Source organism: Rutidosis leptorrhynchoides, chromosome 2 (genome assembly GCF_046630445.1).
Source record: "Rutidosis leptorrhynchoides isolate AG116_Rl617_1_P2 chromosome 2, CSIRO_AGI_Rlap_v1, whole genome shotgun sequence".
NCBI classification, from domain to species: domain Eukaryota; kingdom Viridiplantae; phylum Streptophyta; class Magnoliopsida; order Asterales; family Asteraceae; genus Rutidosis; species Rutidosis leptorrhynchoides.
Window position 1 is genome coordinate 1,108,014 of NC_092334.1, and position 19,653 is coordinate 1,127,666.

At 34.4% G+C, this 19,653-nt stretch overlaps 2 protein-coding genes across 2 annotated transcripts; both read left to right on the forward strand.

Moving 5' to 3' along the window:
* Positions 1-12,527: 12,527 nt before the first annotated feature.
* LOC139894260 (uncharacterized) lies at positions 12,528-13,281 on the forward strand. Its single transcript, XM_071877459.1, has 2 exons — positions 12,528-12,709; positions 12,816-13,281. Exons 1-2 carry the CDS (start codon positions 12,528-12,530, stop codon positions 13,279-13,281), a joined length of 648 nt encoding a protein of 215 aa, XP_071733560.1.
* An 81-nt stretch (positions 13,282-13,362) lies between these two features.
* LOC139894261 (uncharacterized) lies at positions 13,363-18,723 on the forward strand. Its single transcript, XM_071877460.1, has 4 exons — positions 13,363-13,742; positions 13,844-14,349; positions 14,501-14,722; positions 17,930-18,723. The coding sequence occupies exons 1-4, from the start codon at positions 13,363-13,365 to the stop codon at positions 18,721-18,723; spliced, it is 1,902 nt and encodes a 633-aa protein (XP_071733561.1).
* Positions 18,724-19,653: the final 930 nt, after the last annotated feature.

Consider the following 19,653-nt stretch of genomic DNA (forward strand, 5'->3'; position numbering starts at 1 on the left):
CTTATCAAAATACTTCTACTTAACAAAAATGCTTACAATTACATCCTCGTTCAGTTTCATCAACAATTCTACTCGTATGCACCCGTATTCGTACTCGTACAATACACAGCTTTTAGATGTATGTACTATTGGTATATACACTCCAATGATCAGCTCTTAGCAGCCCATGTGAGTCACCTAACACATGTGGGAACCATCATTTGGCAACTAGCATGAAATATCTCATAAAATTACAAAAATATGAGTAATCATTCATGACTTATTTACATGAAAACAAAATTACATATCCTTTATATCTAATCCATACACCAACGACCAAAAACACCTACAAACACTTTCATTCTTCAATTTTCTTCATCTAATTGATCTCTCTCAAGTTCTATCTTCAAGTTCTAAGTGTTCTTCATAAATTCCAAAAGTTCTAGTTTCATAAAATCAAGAATACTTTCAAGTTTGCTAGCTCACTTCCAATCTTGTAAGGTGATCATCCAACCTCAAGAAATCTTTGTTTCTTATAGTAGGTTATCATTCTAATACAAGGTAATAATCATATTCAAACTTTGGTTCAATTTCTATAACTATAACAATCTTATTTCAAGTGATGATCTTACTTGAACTTGTTTTCGTGTCATGATTCTGCTTCAAGAACTTCGAGCCATCCAAGGATCCATTGAAGCTAGATCCATTTTTCTCTTTTCCAGTAGGTTTATCCAAGGAAATTAAGGTAGTAATAATGTTCATAACATCATTCGATTCATACATATAAAGCTATCTTATTCGAAGGTTTAAACTTGTAATCACTAGAACATAGTTTAGTTAATTCTAAACTTGTTCGCAAACAAAAGTTAATCCTTCTAACTTGACTTTTAAAATCAACTAAACACATGTTCTATATCTATATGATATTCTAACTTAATGACTTAAAACCTGGAAACACGAAAAACACCGTAAAACCGGATTTACGCCGTCGTAGTAACACCGCGGGCTGTTTTGGGTTAGTTAATTAAAAACTATGATAAACTTTTATTTAAAAGTTGTTATTCTGAGAAAATGATTTTTATTATGAACATGAAACTATATCCAAAAATTATGGTTAAACTCAAAGTGGAAGTATGTTTTCTAAAATGGTCATCTAGACGTCGTTCTTTCGACTGAAATGACTACCTTTACAAAAATGACTTGTAACTTATTTTTCCGACTATAAACCTATAATTTTTCTGTTTAGATTCATAAAATAGAGTTCAATATGAAACCATAGCAATTTGATTCACTCAAAACGGATTTAAAATGAAGAAGTTATGGGTAAAACAAGATTGGATAATTTTTCTCATTTTAGCTACGTGAAAATTGGTAACAAATCTATTCCAACCATAACTTAATCAACTTGTATTGTATATTATGTAATCTTGAGATACCATAGACATGTATACAATGTTTCGACCTATCATGTCGACACATCTATATATATTTCGGAACAACCATAGACACTCTATATGTGAATGTTGGAGTTAGCTATACAGGGTTGAGGTTGATTCCAAAATATATATAGTTTGAGTTGTGATCAATACTGAGATACGTATACACTGGGTCGTGGATTGATTCAAGATAATATTTATCGATTTATTTCTGTACATCTAACTGTGGACAACTAGTTGTAGGTTACTAACGAGGACAGCTGACTTAATAAACTTAAAACATCAAAATATATTAAAAGTGTTGTAAATATATTTTGAACATACTTTGATATATATGTATATATTGTTATAGGTTCGTGAATCAACCAGTGGCCATGTCTTACTTCCCGACGAAGTAAAAATCTGTGAAAGTGAGTTATAGTCCCACTTTTAAAATCTAATATTTTTGGGATGAGAATACATGCAGGTTTTATAAATGATTTACAAAATAGACACAAGTACGTGAAACTACATTCTATGGTTGAATTATCGAAATCGAATATGCCCCTTTTTATTAAGTCTGGTAATCTAAGAATTAGGGAACAGACACCCTAATTGACGCGAATCCTAAAGATAGATCTATTGGGCCTAACAAACCCCATCCAAAGTACCGAATGCTTTAGTACTTCGAAATTTATATCATATCCGAAGGGTGTCCCGGAATGATGGGGATATTCTTATATATGCATCTTGTTATTGTCGGTTACCAGGTGTTCACCATATGAATGATTTTTATCTCTATGTATGGGATGTGTATTGAAATATGAAATCTTGTGGTCTATTGTTACGATTTGATATATATAGGTTAAACCTATAACTCACCAACATTTTTGTTGACGTTTAAAGCATGTTTATTCTCAGGTGAATATTAAGAGCTTCCGCTGTTGCATACTAAAATAAGGACAAGATTTGGAGTCCATGTTTGTATGATATTGTGTAAAAACTGCATTCAAGAAACTGATTTCGATGTAACATATTTGTATTGTAAACCATTATGTAATGGTCGTGTGTAAACAGGATATTTTAGATTATCATTATTTGATAATCTACGTAAAGCTTATTAAACCTTTATTTATAAAATAAAGGTTATGGTTTGTTTTAAAAATGAATGCAGGCTTTGAAAAACGTCTCATATAGAGGTCAAAACCTCGCAACGAAATCAATTAATATGGAACGTTTTTAATCAATAAGAACGGGACATTTCAGTTGGTATCCGAGCGTTGGTCTTAGAGAACCAGAAAATTTGCATTAGTGTATCTTATCGAGTTTGTTAGGATGCATTAGTGAGTCTGGACTTCGACCGTGTTTTCTTTAAAAATGATTGCTTAACATTTTTGTTGGAAACTATATATTTTTAACATATGAATATTATGTGATATATTAATCTCTTAACGTGTTTGATATTATGTGATAGATGTCTACCTCTAGAACAAGTCCCATTGACTCACCTAATAATAATGAAGAGTCAAATGTAAATTGGAATGATTTGTGGACTGATTCACAAGTTCCCGAAGAGGAACCGGAAGAAGAGTCGGAACCGGAAGAAGAATCGGAACCGGAAGAAGAATCGGAACCGGATGAAGAAATAGAACCGGTGGGGGAAATAATAAAACGGTTAAGTAAAAGAAAATCCTCAACCAACCGACCAAAGTTAATTATGGTCAATGGTGTTTCCGCCAAGGAAGCAAAATATTGGGAGGATTACCAATTCTCCGATGAATCGGATTCCGACGAGAATTCCGATGATGTTATAGAAATTACCCCAACTGAATTTAAAAAGGCAAAAGAAAATAATAAGGGAAAGGGCATAAAAATAGAGAAATCTAATTCCAACCCCGATGAACTTTATATGTATCGTCAACCCCCGAAGTTCTTAAGTTGTAACAATGACCCGGGAACCTCTAAACCACCAGGTTTTTCTAAACCAATGTGGACAACGACGGCTCGTATTAGGGGAACATCATATATCCCTAGAAACTTGGCAAAACGAACCAAAACCGAAGAAGAAGAAACGAGCGAGTCGGAATAAGATAGTTGTATTCGTGTGGTGTAATATATGTAACATAGTGTTCTTATGCTTTATGATATATGTAAAAATTGCTTGTATTAATAAGTATTTTTTTTTATGAATCTAACTCTTGTCTATTTTACAGTTTAAAAACACAAAATGGATAGACAACCCAATATTTTAAGAGACCTACCCGGAGACATGATTGATGAAATCTTGTCTAGGGTCGGCCAGAATTCCTCGGCACAACTATTTAAGGCGAGATCAGTTTGTAAGACATTCGAAGAACGTTCCAAGAATGTCTTGGTTTATAAGAGACTTTCGTTTGAAAGATGGGGGATATCACATTGGGAAACCCATAAGTTACGATGTGTTTACTTTGACGCATATATTGCGGGGAACCCAAATGCTATTTTACGCAACGGGTTAAGAAATTATTTTGACTCAATATATCCGAATATTGGACTTCGTGATTTAGAAAAAGCGGCTAACATGCAACATAAAGAAGCATGTTATGCTTACGGATTAGTAATGTTCGCTTCTCACCAAAGTGAGAACAAGAACATCGGGCTACAACTATTAAACAAAACGTTTCCACAAGTGACGGAGTCGGTAATTGGGGTAAGAAATGAGGTTTTTAGATTATTACGGGACTGTTGGACATTACGTAACCCTCGTCCCTTTGATGACGTTACAACACGCTGTCTTATCAACGGCCATAACGGTTATGTTGCACAAGACCAAGGATGGGAAGTAGTCCTAGTAAAACCAGAATGCATGACTTGTTTCTGGACGTATGAATTACGTGTCTTTATTGCCTTTGCTGAACGACTTGTGTACTAGCTAGAATTGTCTTCACAACTATCTTGTATCAAAGTTATTGTGTGCTATATTTCATGCTTTATGTAAAATAAGCGGTATTGTAAGTTTGTAAAATATTGTATAAAAGTTTGAACGAGAAATATTATTATAATCAGTTTTTCATATAGAATTGTAGTAGTTGAATTGTATATTAGCTACTAAGTATGAACTTAACGGGTAGGTACTACCCGAATTTAAACTTATAAAACGCTAATATGAAGAAAAAGCTTTTATAAATGAGTTCATATTATGCTACGAAATACTATTAACTACTCTTAATATTCTGTATGATTAACTTGTTCCATTTAACTATTTTGAAGGAAATGGCACCGACTACTCGACACACTGTGAATATGAATGAAGAGGAATTCCGTACTTTTCTAGCTTCAAACATAGCCGCAGTACAGGCTGCGCTACATACCAACAATAACCTTGGATCTAGCAGTACAGGAAATCGTGTAGGATGCACCTACAAAGAATTCACTGCCTGCAAACCTTTGGAATTTGATGGAACCGAAGGACCGATCGGATTGAAACGGTGGACCGAGAAGGTTGAATCGGTGTTTGCCATAAGTAAGTGTACTGAAGAGTACAAAGTGAAGTACGCTACGCATACCTTCACAGGTTCTGCGTTAACATGGTGGAATACCTATCTAGAGCAAGTGGGACAAGATGATGCGTACGCACTACCGTGGTCAGCATTCAAGCACTTGATGAACGAGAAGTACCGTCCCAGAACCGAGGTCAATAAGCTCAAGACAGAACTTAGAGGGTTACGAACCCAAGGATTTGATATTACCACGTACGAAAGACGATTCACAGAATTGTGCCTATTGTGTCCGGGAGCATTCGAAGATGAGGAAGAGAAGATCGACGCGTTTGTGAAAGGATTACCGGAAAGAATCCAAGAAGATATAAGTTCACACGAGCCCGCCTCCATACAACAGGCATGTAGAATGGCTCACAAACTAGTGAACCAGATTGAAGAAAGAATTAAAGAACAGACTGCTGAAGAGGCCAATGTGAAGCAAGTCAAAAGAAAGTGGGAGGAAAACGGTGATAAGAATCACCAATACAACAACAACAGCAATTACAACAATAATCGCAACAATTATCCCAACAATCGCAACATCAATCGCAACTACAACAAACGGCCCAACAACAACAACAACAACAACAACAGCAACTACAACAATAATAACCGCAACAACAACAACAATCAGAAGCAACTATGCCAAAGGTGTGAAAAGAATCACTCGGGGTTCTGCACCAAATTTTGCAACAAGTGTAAAAGAAATGGTCATAGCGCGGCGAAGTGTGAGGTCTACGGACCAGGGGTTAATAGAACGAAAGGAACAAATGGTGTCGGAACGAGTAATGGCGGAGCAAGTAGTGTCGGAGCAAGTTATGCCAATGTAGTTTGTTATAAATGTGGAAAACCAGGCCACATTATTAGAAATTGCCCGAACCAGGAGAACACGAATGGACAAGGCCGTGGAAGAGTTTTCAATATTAATGCGGTAGAGGCACAGGAAGACCCGGAGCTTGTTACGGGTACGTTTCTTATTGACAATAAATCTGCTTACGTTTTATTTGATTCGGGTGCGGATAGAAGCTATATGAGTAGAGATTTTTGTGCTAAATTAAGTTGTCCATTGACGCCTTTGGATAGTAAATTTTTACTCGAATTAGCAAATGGTAAATTAATTTCAGCAGATAATATATGTCGGAATCGAGAAATTAAACTGGTTAGTGAAACATTTAAGATTGATTTGATACCAGTAGAGTTAGGGAGTTTTGATGTGATAATCGGTATGGACTGGTTGAAAGAAGTGAAAGCGGAGATCGTTTGTTACAAAAATGCAATTCGCATTATACGAGAAAAAGGAAAACCCTTAATGGTGTACGGAGAAAAGGGCAACACGAAGCTACATCTTATTAGTAATTTGAAGGCACAAAAACTAATAAGAAAAGGTTGCTATGCTGTTCTAGCACACGTCGAGAAAGTACAAACTGAAGAAAAGAGCATCAATGATGTTCCCATTGCAAAAGAATTTCCCGATGTATTTCCGAAAGAATTACCGGGATTACCCCCACATCGATCCGTTGAATTTCAAATAGATCTTGTACCAGGAGCTGCACCGATAGCTCGTGCTCCTTACAGACTCGCACCCAGCGAGATGAAAGAACTGCAAAGCCAATTACAAGAACTTTTAGAGCGTGGTTTCATTCGACCAAGCACATCACCGTGGGGAGCTCCTGTTTTGTTTGTCAAGAAGAAAGATGGTACATTCAGGTTGTGTATCGACTACCGAGAGTTGAACAAACTTACCATCAAGAACCGCTACCCACTACCGAGAATCGACGACTTATTTGATCAACTACAAGGCTCATCTGTTTATTCAAAGATTGACTTACGTTCCGGGTATCATCAAATGCGGGTGAAAGAAGATGATATTCCAAAGACTGCTTTCAGAACACGTTACGGTCATTACGAGTTTATGGTCATGCCGTTTGGTTTAACTAATGCACCAGCTGTGTTCATGGACCTTATGAACCGAGTGTGTGGACCATACCTTGACAAGTTTGTCATTGTTTTCATTGATGACATACTTATTTACTCAAAGAATGACCAAGAACACGGTGAACATTTGAGAAAGGTGTTAGAAGTATTGAGGAAGGAAGAATTGTACGCTAAGTTTTCAAAGTGTGCATTTTGGTTGGAAGAAGTTCAATTCCTCGGTCACATAGTGAACAAAGAAGGTATTAAGGTGGATCCGGCAAAGATAGAAACTGTTGAAAAGTGGGAAACCCCGAAAACTCCGAAACACATACGCCAGTTTTTAGGACTAGCTGGTTACTACAGAAGGTTCATCCAAGACTTTTCCAGAATAGCAAAACCCTTGACTGCATTAACGCATAAAGGGAAGAAATTTAAATGGAATGATGAACAAGAGAAAGCGTTTCAGTTATTGAAGAAAAAGCTAACTACGGCACCTATATTGTCATTGCCTGAAGGGAATAATGATTTTGTGATTTATTGTGACGCATCAAAGCAAGGTCTCGGTTGTGTATTAATGCAACGAACGAAGGTGATTGCTTATGCGTCTAGACAATTGAAGATTCACGAACAAAATTATACGACGCATGATTTGGAATTAGGCGCGGTTGTTTTTGCATTAAAGACTTGGAGGCACTACTTATATGGGGTCAAAAGTATTATATATACCGACCACAAAAGTCTTCAACACATATTTAATCAGAAACAACTGAATATGAGGCAGCGTAGGTGGATTGAATTATTGAATGATTACGATTTTGAGATTCGTTACCACCCGGGGAAGGCAAATGTGGTAGCCGATGCCTTGAGCAGGAAGGATAGAGAACCCATTCGAGTAAAATCTATGAATATAATGATTCATAATAACATTACTACTCAAATAAAGGAGGCGCAACAAGGAGTTTTAAAAGAGGGAAATTTAAAGGATGAAATACCCAAAGGATCGGAGAAGCATCTTAATATTCAGGAAGACGGAACCCGGTATAGGGCTGAAAGGATTTGGGTACCAAAATTTGGAGATATGAGAGAAATGGTACTTAGAGAAGCTCATAAAACCAGATACTCAATACATCCTGGAACGGGGAAGATGTACAAGGATCTCAAGAAACATTTTTGGTGGCCGGGTATGAAAGCCGATGTTGCTAAATACGTAGGAGAATGTTTGACGTGTTCTAAGGTCAAAGCTGAGCATCAGAAACCATCAGGTCTACTTCAACAACCCGAAATCCCGGAATGGAAATGGGAAAACATTACCATGGATTTCATCACTAAATTGCCAAGGACTGCAAGTGGTTTTGATACTATTTGGGTAATAGTTGATCGTCTCACCAAATCAGCACACTTCCTACCAATAAGAGAAGATGACAAGATGGAGAAGTTAGCACGACTGTATTTGAAGGAAGTCGTCTCCAGACATGGAATACCAATCTCTATTATCTCTGATAGGGATGGCAGATTTATTTCAAGATTCTGGCAGACATTACAGCAAGCATTAGGAACTCGTCTAGACATGAGTACTGCCTATCATCCACAAACTGATGGGCAGAGCGAAAGGACGATACAAACGCTTGAAGACATGCTACGAGCATGTGTTATTGATTTCGGAAACAGTTGGGATCGACATCTACCGTTAGCAGAATTTTCCTACAACAACAGCTACCATTCAAGCATTGAGATGGCGCCTTTTGAAGCACTTTATGGTAGAAAGTGCAGGTCTCCGATTTGTTGGAGTGAGGTGGGGGATAGACAGATTACGGGTCCGGAGATTATACAAGAAACTACCGAGAAGATCATCCAAATTCAACAACGGTTGAAAACCGCCCAAAGTCGACAAAAGAGCTACGCTGACATTAAAAGAAAAGATATAGAATTTGAAATTGGAGAGATGGTCATGCTTAAAGTTTCACCTTGGAAAGGCGTTGTTCGATTTGGTAAACGAGGGAAATTAAATCCAAGGTATATTGGACCATTCAAGATTATTGATCGTGTCGGACCAGTAGCTTACCGACTTGAGTTACCTCAACAACTCGCGGCTGTACATAACACTTTCCACGTCTCGAATTTGAAGAAATGTTTTGCTAAAGAAGATCTCACTATTCCGTTAGATGAAATCCAAATCAACGAAAAACTCCAATTCATCGAAGAACCCGTCGAAATAATGGATCGTGAGGTTAAAAGACTTAAGCAAAACAAGATACCAATTGTTAAGGTTCGATGGAATGCTCGTAGAGGACCCGAGTTCACCTGGGAGCGTGAAGATCAGATGAAGAAGAAATACCCGCATCTATTTCCAGAAGATTCGTCAACACCTTCAATAGCTTAAAATTTCGGGACGAAATTTATTTAACGGGTAGGTACTGTAGTGACCCGAACTTTTCCATGTTTATATATATTAATTGAGATTGATGTTTACATGATTAAATGTTTCCAACATGTTAAGCAATCAAACTTGTTAAGACTTGATTAATTGAAATATGTTTCATATAGACAATTGACCACCTAAGTTGATCGGTGATTCACGAACGTTAAAACTTGTAAAAACTATATGATGACATATATATGGATATATATATATATATAGTTAACATGATACTATGATAAGAAAACATATCATAAAGTATATTAACAATGAACTACATATGTAAAAACAAGACTACTAACTTAATGATTTTTAAACGGGACATATATGTAACGATTATTGTTGTAAAGACATTTAATGTATATATATCATATTAAGAGATATTCATACATGATAATATCATGATAATATAATAATTTAAAATCTCATTTGATATTATAAACATTGGGTTAACAACATTTAACAAGATCGTTAACCTAAAGGTTTCAAAACAACACTTACATGTAACGACTAACGATGACTTAACGACTCAGTTAAAATGTATATACATGTAGTGTTTTAATATGTATTTATACACTTTTGAAAGACTTCAATACACTTATCAAAATACTTCTACTTAACAAAAATGCTTACAATTACATCCTCGTTCAGTTTCATCAACAATTCTACTCGTATGCACCCGTATTCGTACTCGTACAATACACAGCTTTTAGATGTATGTACTATTGGTATATACACTCCAATGATCAGCTCTTAGCAGCCCATGTGAGTCACCTAACACATGTGGGAACCATCATTTGGCAACTAGCATGAAATATCTCATAAAATTACAAAAATATGAGTAATCATTCATGACTTATTTACATGAAAACAAAATTACATATCCTTTATATCTAATCCATACACCAACGACCAAAAACACCTACAAACACTTTCATTCTTCAATTTTCTTCATCTAATTGATCTCTCTCAAGTTCTATCTTCAAGTTCTAAGTGTTCTTCATAAATTCCAAAAGTTCTAGTTTCATAAAATCAAGAATACTTTCAAGTTTGCTAGCTCACTTCCAATCTTGTAAGGTGATCATCCAACCTCAAGAAATCTTTGTTTCTTACAGTAGTTTATCATTCTAATACAAGGTAATAATCATATTCAAACTTTGGTTCAATTTCTATAACTATAACAATCTTATTTCAAGTGATGATCTTACTTGAACTTGTTTTCGTGTCATGATTCTGCTTCAAGAACTTCGAGCCATCCAAGGATCCATTGAAGCTAGATCCATTTTTCTCTTTTCCAGTAGGTTTATCCAAGGAAATTAAGGTAGTAATAATGTTCATAACATCATTCGATTCATACATATAAAGCTATCTTATTCGAAGGTTTAAACTTGTAATCACTAGAACATAGTTTAGTTAATTCTAAACTTGTTCGCAAACAAAAGTTAATCCTTCTAACTTGACTTTTAAAATCAACTAAACACATGTTCTATATCTATATGATATGCTAACTTAATGACTTAAAACCTGGAAACACGAAAAACACCGTAAAACCGGATTTACGCCGTCGTAGTAACACCGCGGGCTGTTTTGGGTTAGTTAATTAAAAACTATGATAAACTTTTATTTAAAAGTTGTTATTCTGAGAAAATGATTTTTATTATGAACATGAAACTATATCCAAAAATTATGGTTAAACTCAAAGTGGAAGTATGTTTTCTAAAATGGTCATCTAGACGTCGTTCTTTCGACTGAAATGACTACCTTTACAAAAACGACTTGTAACTTATTTTTCCGACTATAAACCTATAATTTTTCTGTTTAGATTCATAAAATAGAGTTCAATATGAAACCATAGCAATTTGATTCACTCAAAACGGATTTAAAATGAAGAAGTTATGGGTAAAACAAGATTGGATAATTTTTCTCATTTTAGCTACGTGAAAATTGGTAACAAATCTATTCCAACCATAACTTAATCAACTTGTATTGTATATTATGTAATCTTGAGATACCATAGACACGTATACAATGTTTCGACCTATCATGTCGACACATCTATATATATTTCGGAACAACCATAGACACTCTATATGTGAATGTTGGAGTTAGCTATACAGGGTTGAGGTTGATTCCAAAATATATATAGTTTGAGTTGTGATCAATACTGAGATACGTATACACTGGGTCGTGGATTGATTCAAGATAATATTTATCGATTTATTTCTGTACATCTAACTGTGGACAACTAGTTGTAGGTTACTAACGAGGACAGCTGACTTAATAAACTTAAAACATCAAAATATATTAAAAGTGTTGTAAATATATTTTGAACATACTTTGATATATATGTATATATTGTTATAGGTTCGTGAATCAACCAGTGGCCAAGTCTTACTTCCCGACGAAGTAAAAATCTGTGAAAGTGAGTTATAGTCCCACTTTTAAAATCTAATATTTTTGGGATGAGAATACATGCAGGTTTTATAAATGATTTACAAAATAGACACAAGTACGTGAAACTACATTCTATGGTTGAATTATCGAAATCGAATATGCCCCTTTTTATTAAGTCTGGTAATCTAAGAATTAGGGAACAGACACCCTAATTGACGCGAATCCTAAAGATAGATCTATTGGGCCTAACAAACCCCATCCAAAGTACCGGATGCTTTAGTACTTCGAAATTTATATCATATCCGAAGGGTGTCCCGGAATGATGGGGATATTCTTATATATGCATCTTGTTATTGTCGGTTACCAGGTGTTCACCATATGAATGATTTTTATCTCTATGTATGGGATGTGTATTGAAATATGAAATCTTGTGGTCTATTGTTACGATTTGATATATATAGGTTAAACCTATAACTCACCAACATTTTTGTTGACGTTTAAAGCATGTTTATTCTCAGGTGAATATTAAGAGCTTCCGCTGTTGCATACTAAAATAAGGACAAGATTTGGAGTCCATGTTTGTATGATATTGTGTAAAAACTGCATTCAAGAAACTGATTTCGATGTAACATATTTGTATTGTAAACCATTATGTAATGGTCGTGTGTAAACAGGATATTTTAGATTATCATTATTTGATAATCTACGTAAAGCTTATTAAACCTTTATTTATAAAATAAAGGTTATGGTTTGTTTTAAAAATGAATGCAGGCTTTGAAAAACGTCTCATATAGAGGTCAAAACCTCGCAACGAAATCAATTAATATGGAACGTTTTTAATCAATAAGAACGGGACATTTCAAGTACAACATGATTTTTGCATTTACTTCGATGGGTGGCAAGGTGGACGATCGTGTAAATAAAGGTCGTGGCCCTTATACATTTTGTATTCGTGGTCAAAATTGTCACCAATATGGAGGTTTATTACAAACGGATGGTCGAAAACTAAGATTCGGACATTTATACATATATGATACTGTCAATGAAACAAATAACAGGAAAGAAGAAATCAGGTATGATTCGTGTAATTCATATAGCTTAACATCAAATAAACAATGTAGTAAATTAATATACGAGAATATTAACATTCATATTTATGATTTGTTGAATTCATAACAGTGGCAAAAACAAAACAAAGCCTTCGTCTTCACGCTATTCACTAGACGAGGATCTCATTCGTCAAATAATGGAAGTTCTCGATGAACATAATCCTCTTGTCAAGACATTTCGGATGGCTCATGACCGGTTTCTAGAAACACCTAATTTGCAGATGAAAATTAAGTTAATTGGTAGACGAACCAAAGATGGATGTAATTATAATATGCCAACGGTAGACGAAGTAGCAGCACTTATTGTAGGTGATATCAATGTTTCTTCGTATGACGAAAGGGATATTATAATAGACAGTCGTATTGAAGGGTTAAAAAGAATTTCTGAGCTTCACACCAAATATTTAGCCCTACAATATCCACTTCTGTTTATTTATACAGAAGATGTGTACAGGACAGACATTCTGCATCGTGATGTCGATGAGCATTCCACAAGATTGAAAAAGAGGGTTACTATACGTGAATTCTTTGCATAAAAACTTCAAGAACGTGCTGTTCCCACACTTGTGCACTTGGGTCGTAAGTTGTATCAACAATTTGTAGTTGATGCTTACACTATGATTGAGGCCGAAAGAATCTCATACATCAGGAAAAATCAGAATATTCTAAGAGCAGATACATTCACAAACTTATTGAATTCAGTGGCGTCAAGTACTTCAGAAAATAGTATGATGGGAAATAGGATAAAACTTCCTTCGTCATTCACAGGGAGAGTTAGATATATGATTGAGAATTATCGTGATGCTATGGCACTTTGTCGTGTATTTGGCTATCCTAACTTATTTTTAACTTTCACATGTAATCCAAAGTGGCCTCAACCAAAAGATGTAGATCAGAATATATGTGCTGAAATACCGGATGAAATCAAAGAATCAGAACTTTATCAACTTGTGTCAGATTTAATGATTCACGGTCCTCACGGTGAAAAGAATCCATCGTGCTAGTGCACTGATTCAGACAGAAAATGTACAAAAAGGTTTCCAAAACCTTTCTCAGATGTAACAAAACTGATGAAGACGGTTATCCAATTTACTGAAGAAGGGATGATGGAAGAACGGTAACAAAACAAGGTCATGAATTGGATAACAGAAGTGTGGTAGCTTATAATCCTTACCTCCTTAAAAGGTACCAAGCTCATCTAAATCTTGAGTGGTGTAACCAAGTTGCTTCAATTAGTTATTTGTTCAAATATATCAACAAAGGTAATGATAGGATTACAGCGCATCTATGTAATTCAGAAACTGATGAAATTCAAGAATACTACGGTTGTCGATATGTTTCATCGTGTGAAGCCGTTTGGAGGATTATGAAGTTCGATATACATCATCATTACCCCAGCATTATAAGACTACCGTTCCATTTGGAGGGACAACAGCAAATTATTTTTGATGAAGAGGAATTAAATGACGAGGTATTAGAGAAGCCATCAGTCAATACGTCAATGTTCATCGAATGGATGAATTGTAACGCTTCTAACCAAGAAGCACGCGAATTGACTTATGTTGAATTCCCGAAAAAGTTCATTTGGAACAAATATAATCGAAGTTAGATTAGGCGTAAAAGAAACACCGGTGCAATTGGTCGTATTCTTCATGTGGCACCAGCGTCTGGTGATCTTTTTTTTTTCTTAGAATACTTCTCAACAAGTTTAAAGGTCCAACTTCCTATGAAGATATCCGCACGGTAAATGGTCAGTATTTAATAGCTACAGAGACGCCTACTACGATTTAGGTTTATTGGATGATGATAAGGAGTATACAGAAGGTATACAAGAGGCGTTTTTCGGGGAGGGTGGTCATTTCGTCAGAAAATTATTTGCACAATTACTATTATCTAATACTATGAGTCGACCTGAAGTTGTATTTGAGAAAACATTTCGATTTTTGTCGGTGGATGTCGTTCATCCTTACAGAACAGGTAAGGAAATTTAAATTATATTATACTTCAATTGTCATAATGGAGTATATTATTAAATTAAATTTAATTGATTGCAAGGACACATATTGAGATTGAACTATTAAAAGATTTGACTTTACAAGAGATTGACAAACTACTTCAATGCAATAGTAGTTCATTGAGAAGTTTTAGTTCAATGCCATGCCCATCGAATCATACAAGAAATATTTCAGAAAACCATCTTATTATAGATGAGCTATCCTACTGTGACGATCGCTCCAAATCCATATGGACGAACACGTCATTCATCGATTTCATTGCGAGGTATTTGACCTCTATATGATACGTTTTGTAAACATTGCATTCTTTTGAAAAGGCACACCATAAATAAATATTTAAATCAAAGGTTTTCGACATCTGATGATATCTACATATAGACAATCACCGTAAATAATAGTTTACAATGGTACTTCCGTTGAAAATGCAGTCAAAATAAGATACATGGTGATGATTTGGTGAATGCAACGTTTTCTTGAAAAATATTCCATGTAAGACTCCATGCACATAGCTTATCTAACATATAAGCAAACAGCGAAAGACTTCTAGGGAACCTGAGAATAAACATGCTAACAAGTGTCAACACAAAGGTTGGTGAGTTCATATTTTTAATGTTTTGCATAATCTGTACATAAAGGTGGATCACAAGATTTCAGTTGTTTCATCCAGAAATGTTTATCAAAATATTCTACAAAAGTGAGCACCCTGGTAACTAAACTTAACGTATATATAATTCGTACCCTTTGTATAATCATCTTAATAATACACGCAAACCAACGTGTACGATTCTCAAATAGCATACGTCCGTTAAAAGGCTAGTGCTCTAGCTCGGACGGGGATATCAAGCCCTATGGATCCATATACTACTACTCGCGCCCACCAGTTCTTATAACTGGCAGTTACTAGTTACCAAAGCTAAGGGAGTTTTGGTTCAAACTCAGTGTAGAATTTAGTATGTACTTGTATCCATTGTGTTTAAAATAAAGTGCATGTATTCTCAGCCCAAAAATATAGATTGCAAAAGCAATTAAAAAGGGAGCAAATGAAACTCACCTTAGCAGCACATAAAGTTGTTCACCGAAATGTGATCGAAACTCGGAATACCAGATAACCATAGATCTCAACCTAGAGAATATATGTTGGTCAATAAATGTCTATCAAGCTAGGTCAGGTCATAGTGTATCATAATCTTAATGCTCGAGATTGACATACAAAAGTTATCCAAAGTCGTTTCAAAAAGTCAATTTTGACAATAGTTCAACAAAACGAGACGTGCCTTATATAAGGATTCATTTACTCGGTTGATAATATTTAAAAATCCATTTTATCAATCTCGTAGATAAGTTGTTTAAATCTTAATTGCATATTCAAAAGCAATTTCAATTAACATCAATCATAATTCAGTTGATCATATCTCTTAATCCGTTCATCGAAACTATTCGATATCTAAATGAAAAGTCATTGTTTTTTCGCCAGCTTTCCAAAAACATGCATATCATATACCTTTTACCAGTAACATATGTATTTAATTCGTGATTCATCATAAACTGTTTAACAACGAAATTTAGCATACAAGCATGTATAAATATATATATACTCGCGCACTAAACATGGATACACAATTAATATATAAAAGATAAAATATGAATGCTTACGTATCAATATTGTGATTTCGTATTGCAGGAAAGTACGTAGACGCAACGAAGATGATAAACACTAGGTTTGACTCACAAATATAACCCCGAACATTACCCATAACCTCCTTAGCAATAACCCATAATTTCCTTAGCTCTATCCCGCTCGAAAACCCATTTCAAAAGTGACCCGCTCTTGGCCTCGTCGTAGTATTTTATGTACTAATACTACTAATAATAATAGGATTAATAATAATATTAATCTTAATAATAATAATAATAATAATAATAATAATAATAATAATAATAATAATAATAATAAATTAAATAAAATAAATAATATACGGAGTAATGATGGTGTAACACTGAACCGAAATTCGATGCTTTTTATAGGATGTGGCCTGCAACAGTACCCCATGCGATCGCATGGGGTTTAGCCTCCTTGGCCATGCGATCGCATGGCTAGAGGATCCAGCTCACAAATTTTTGTCTCGTTGTTTGTCGACATATTATTTAATTATAAATATAATATAATTAATTATATATTATATTAAATTCACGTGCATAGTGGACTTGTAATTTTTGTTCCGATAAGTCGTACGTTGTCACTCGACTTATGTCCCGGTTCCGGTTTCTCGAACGCATTTTCGTACACTTAGAAAACTAATACTTTACGTTTCGTGACACGTACCTTTGTCAAAATATAGCCTTAAATTATCCATAAACTGTACCACTTAAAGTATATCTTAAACTTTCGAGTGTTTTGGTCATTTACTTCTATAAATCATTGTCTCGTAGTATATACATATACATATATACATTTTCATTTTAAAATAGTGTTTTACTGTAGCAAAGTTACTGTAGCAAAGTTTTTTACTGTAGCAAATAGTGATTTTTGAAAACACTGTAGCTTTTCGGGTACTGTAGCAATTCGAAAATACTGTAGCAAATTGGTGTTTTACTGTTCATATTAAACATTTTAGTTAACTTATCTAAATATCAATCAGATAATCAAACCAAAAAGGTTAATGCACAGTATCATTTTCATAACACTTTGTTACGTTTTCAAGTTATAGTATATATATGTATCTATTTACATATAATTGTTCGCGAATCGTTGAGAACAATCGAAGGGTATTTGAATAGTTCAAAATTTTGAGATTCAACTTCATAGACTTTGCTTATCGTGTTGAAAACGTTAAAAATTAAGTTTAAATTTGGTCAGAAATTTCCGGGTCATCACAAAAACACTCTCAGCTGCATTGCGCAGAAAAGGAGAAATTGTTTTAAATGTTGCGTCAAGTGGGATAGCAGCTTTGCTATTATCTGGAGGTCGGACGGCGCATTCACGTTTTCACATATCGCTTCATCCTACAGATGAGTCATTTTGTTCTATTTCTACAAGCAGCAAGTTGGGTGAGCTTATTCGGAGAACAAAACTGTTTATTTGGGATAAGGCCCCGATGGTTAACAAGATATGCGTTGAAGCACTGGATCGTTCTGTACGTGATATATGTCGTCAATCCAATCTTGACAGTATGGATACTCTATTTGGGGGGTAAAACAGTTGTGTTTGGTGGTGACTTTAGACAAATATTACCGGTTATTCAAAAAGGCAAAAGAGAAGATATAGTAGATGCACCTCTAAATTCTTACTATTTGTGGGATTATGTTACTGTTTTAAAGCTTACAGTTAACATGAGATTATGTGGTATTGAAACTGATGCAAATACTAGAAGTTTTGCTCAATGGATACTTGACATAGGCAACGGTGATGTCGGTGAATCTGAAGACGGAGTTTTTGATATTGAAATTCCAATAGATCTTTTGATAACAGATCTTGATGATCCAATTGGTTCGATCATCTCAACTATTTATCCAGATTATCTTTTTAATCTTGGCAATCCAGAATATTATCAGCAACGTGCAATTCATGCTCCAACTCATGAAGTAGTTAACATCATTAATTATAGAATGATGATGTGTTTGGACGGAGAAGAAAGGTCATATTTGAGCTCAGACAGTATATGTGCGTCACAGAGAGACGCTGACTTTAATAGTGAACTATACACTACCGATTTCCTAAATAACATTGAAGTTGGTGGTTTACTAAAGCACAATCTGAGGCTCAAAATTGGTGTACCAGTTATGTTACTTAGAAATATAGATCAGGCAGGAGGTTTGTGTAACGGTACACGTTTACAAATTGTGCACATAGGAGAAAAAATCATCAAAGCAAAAATTTTAACAGGCTCAAACGTGGGGAAGATTACAGCGTTATCACGTATGCTTATCGTACCGACGGACAAGAGAATACCTTTCAGATTCTAAAGAAGACAATATCCAATTTTGGTTTACTTTGCAATGACAATAAATAAAAGTCAAGGACAATCACTATCGCGTGTCGGTTTATTTCTTTCAAAACCGGTGTTTAGTCATGGACACCTATACGTTGCACTATCTCGGGTTACTAATCGCGAAGGAATCAAGATATTAATCTTAGACAAGGATAACAAAATTTCCAACACAACAAAAAATGTGGTATACAAAGAAGTTTTGCAACACTTATAGACTTAATTGAAGAAATGTTTTAAAAAAATTTCATTCGTATCATATCTTTGAACTATTATGTACGTATAATATTTTTTTTGGAAATATTTGAATTATGTTACATTATTATGATTTCCACCAAGTATAATTATATTTTTAAATATGTTTAATTCATATCAGATATGTGACAAAAATTTTATAAGTTTCCATGTGATGTTACTAATATTATAAGTACGGTATCTTAGAAATAATATGAATTCCAACGTGCAACGCACGGGTTCCAAAACCTAGTATATATATATATATATATATATATATATATATATATATATATATATATATATATATATATATATATATATATATATATATATATATATTATAAATCATTTATATTATATATATTATTGTTAGTATATATATATATATATATATATATATATATATATATATATATATATATATATATATTATAAATCATTTATATTATATATATTATTGTTAGTATATACCAACATTTTATAATTTTTCTAGGACAAACATTTTAGTAAATGGTGTTCGATGACTATCACAAGCGGAGCCCACTTTTTAAGCGACCAAAGGTTGCTTTATCATCTAAGTGATGAAAAGTTGAATGTTGATTGCAATAAATATAACGATGTTGTAAATCGTATAAAGAAGTATAAAGAATGAAAGAAGGAGTGGAGAGAA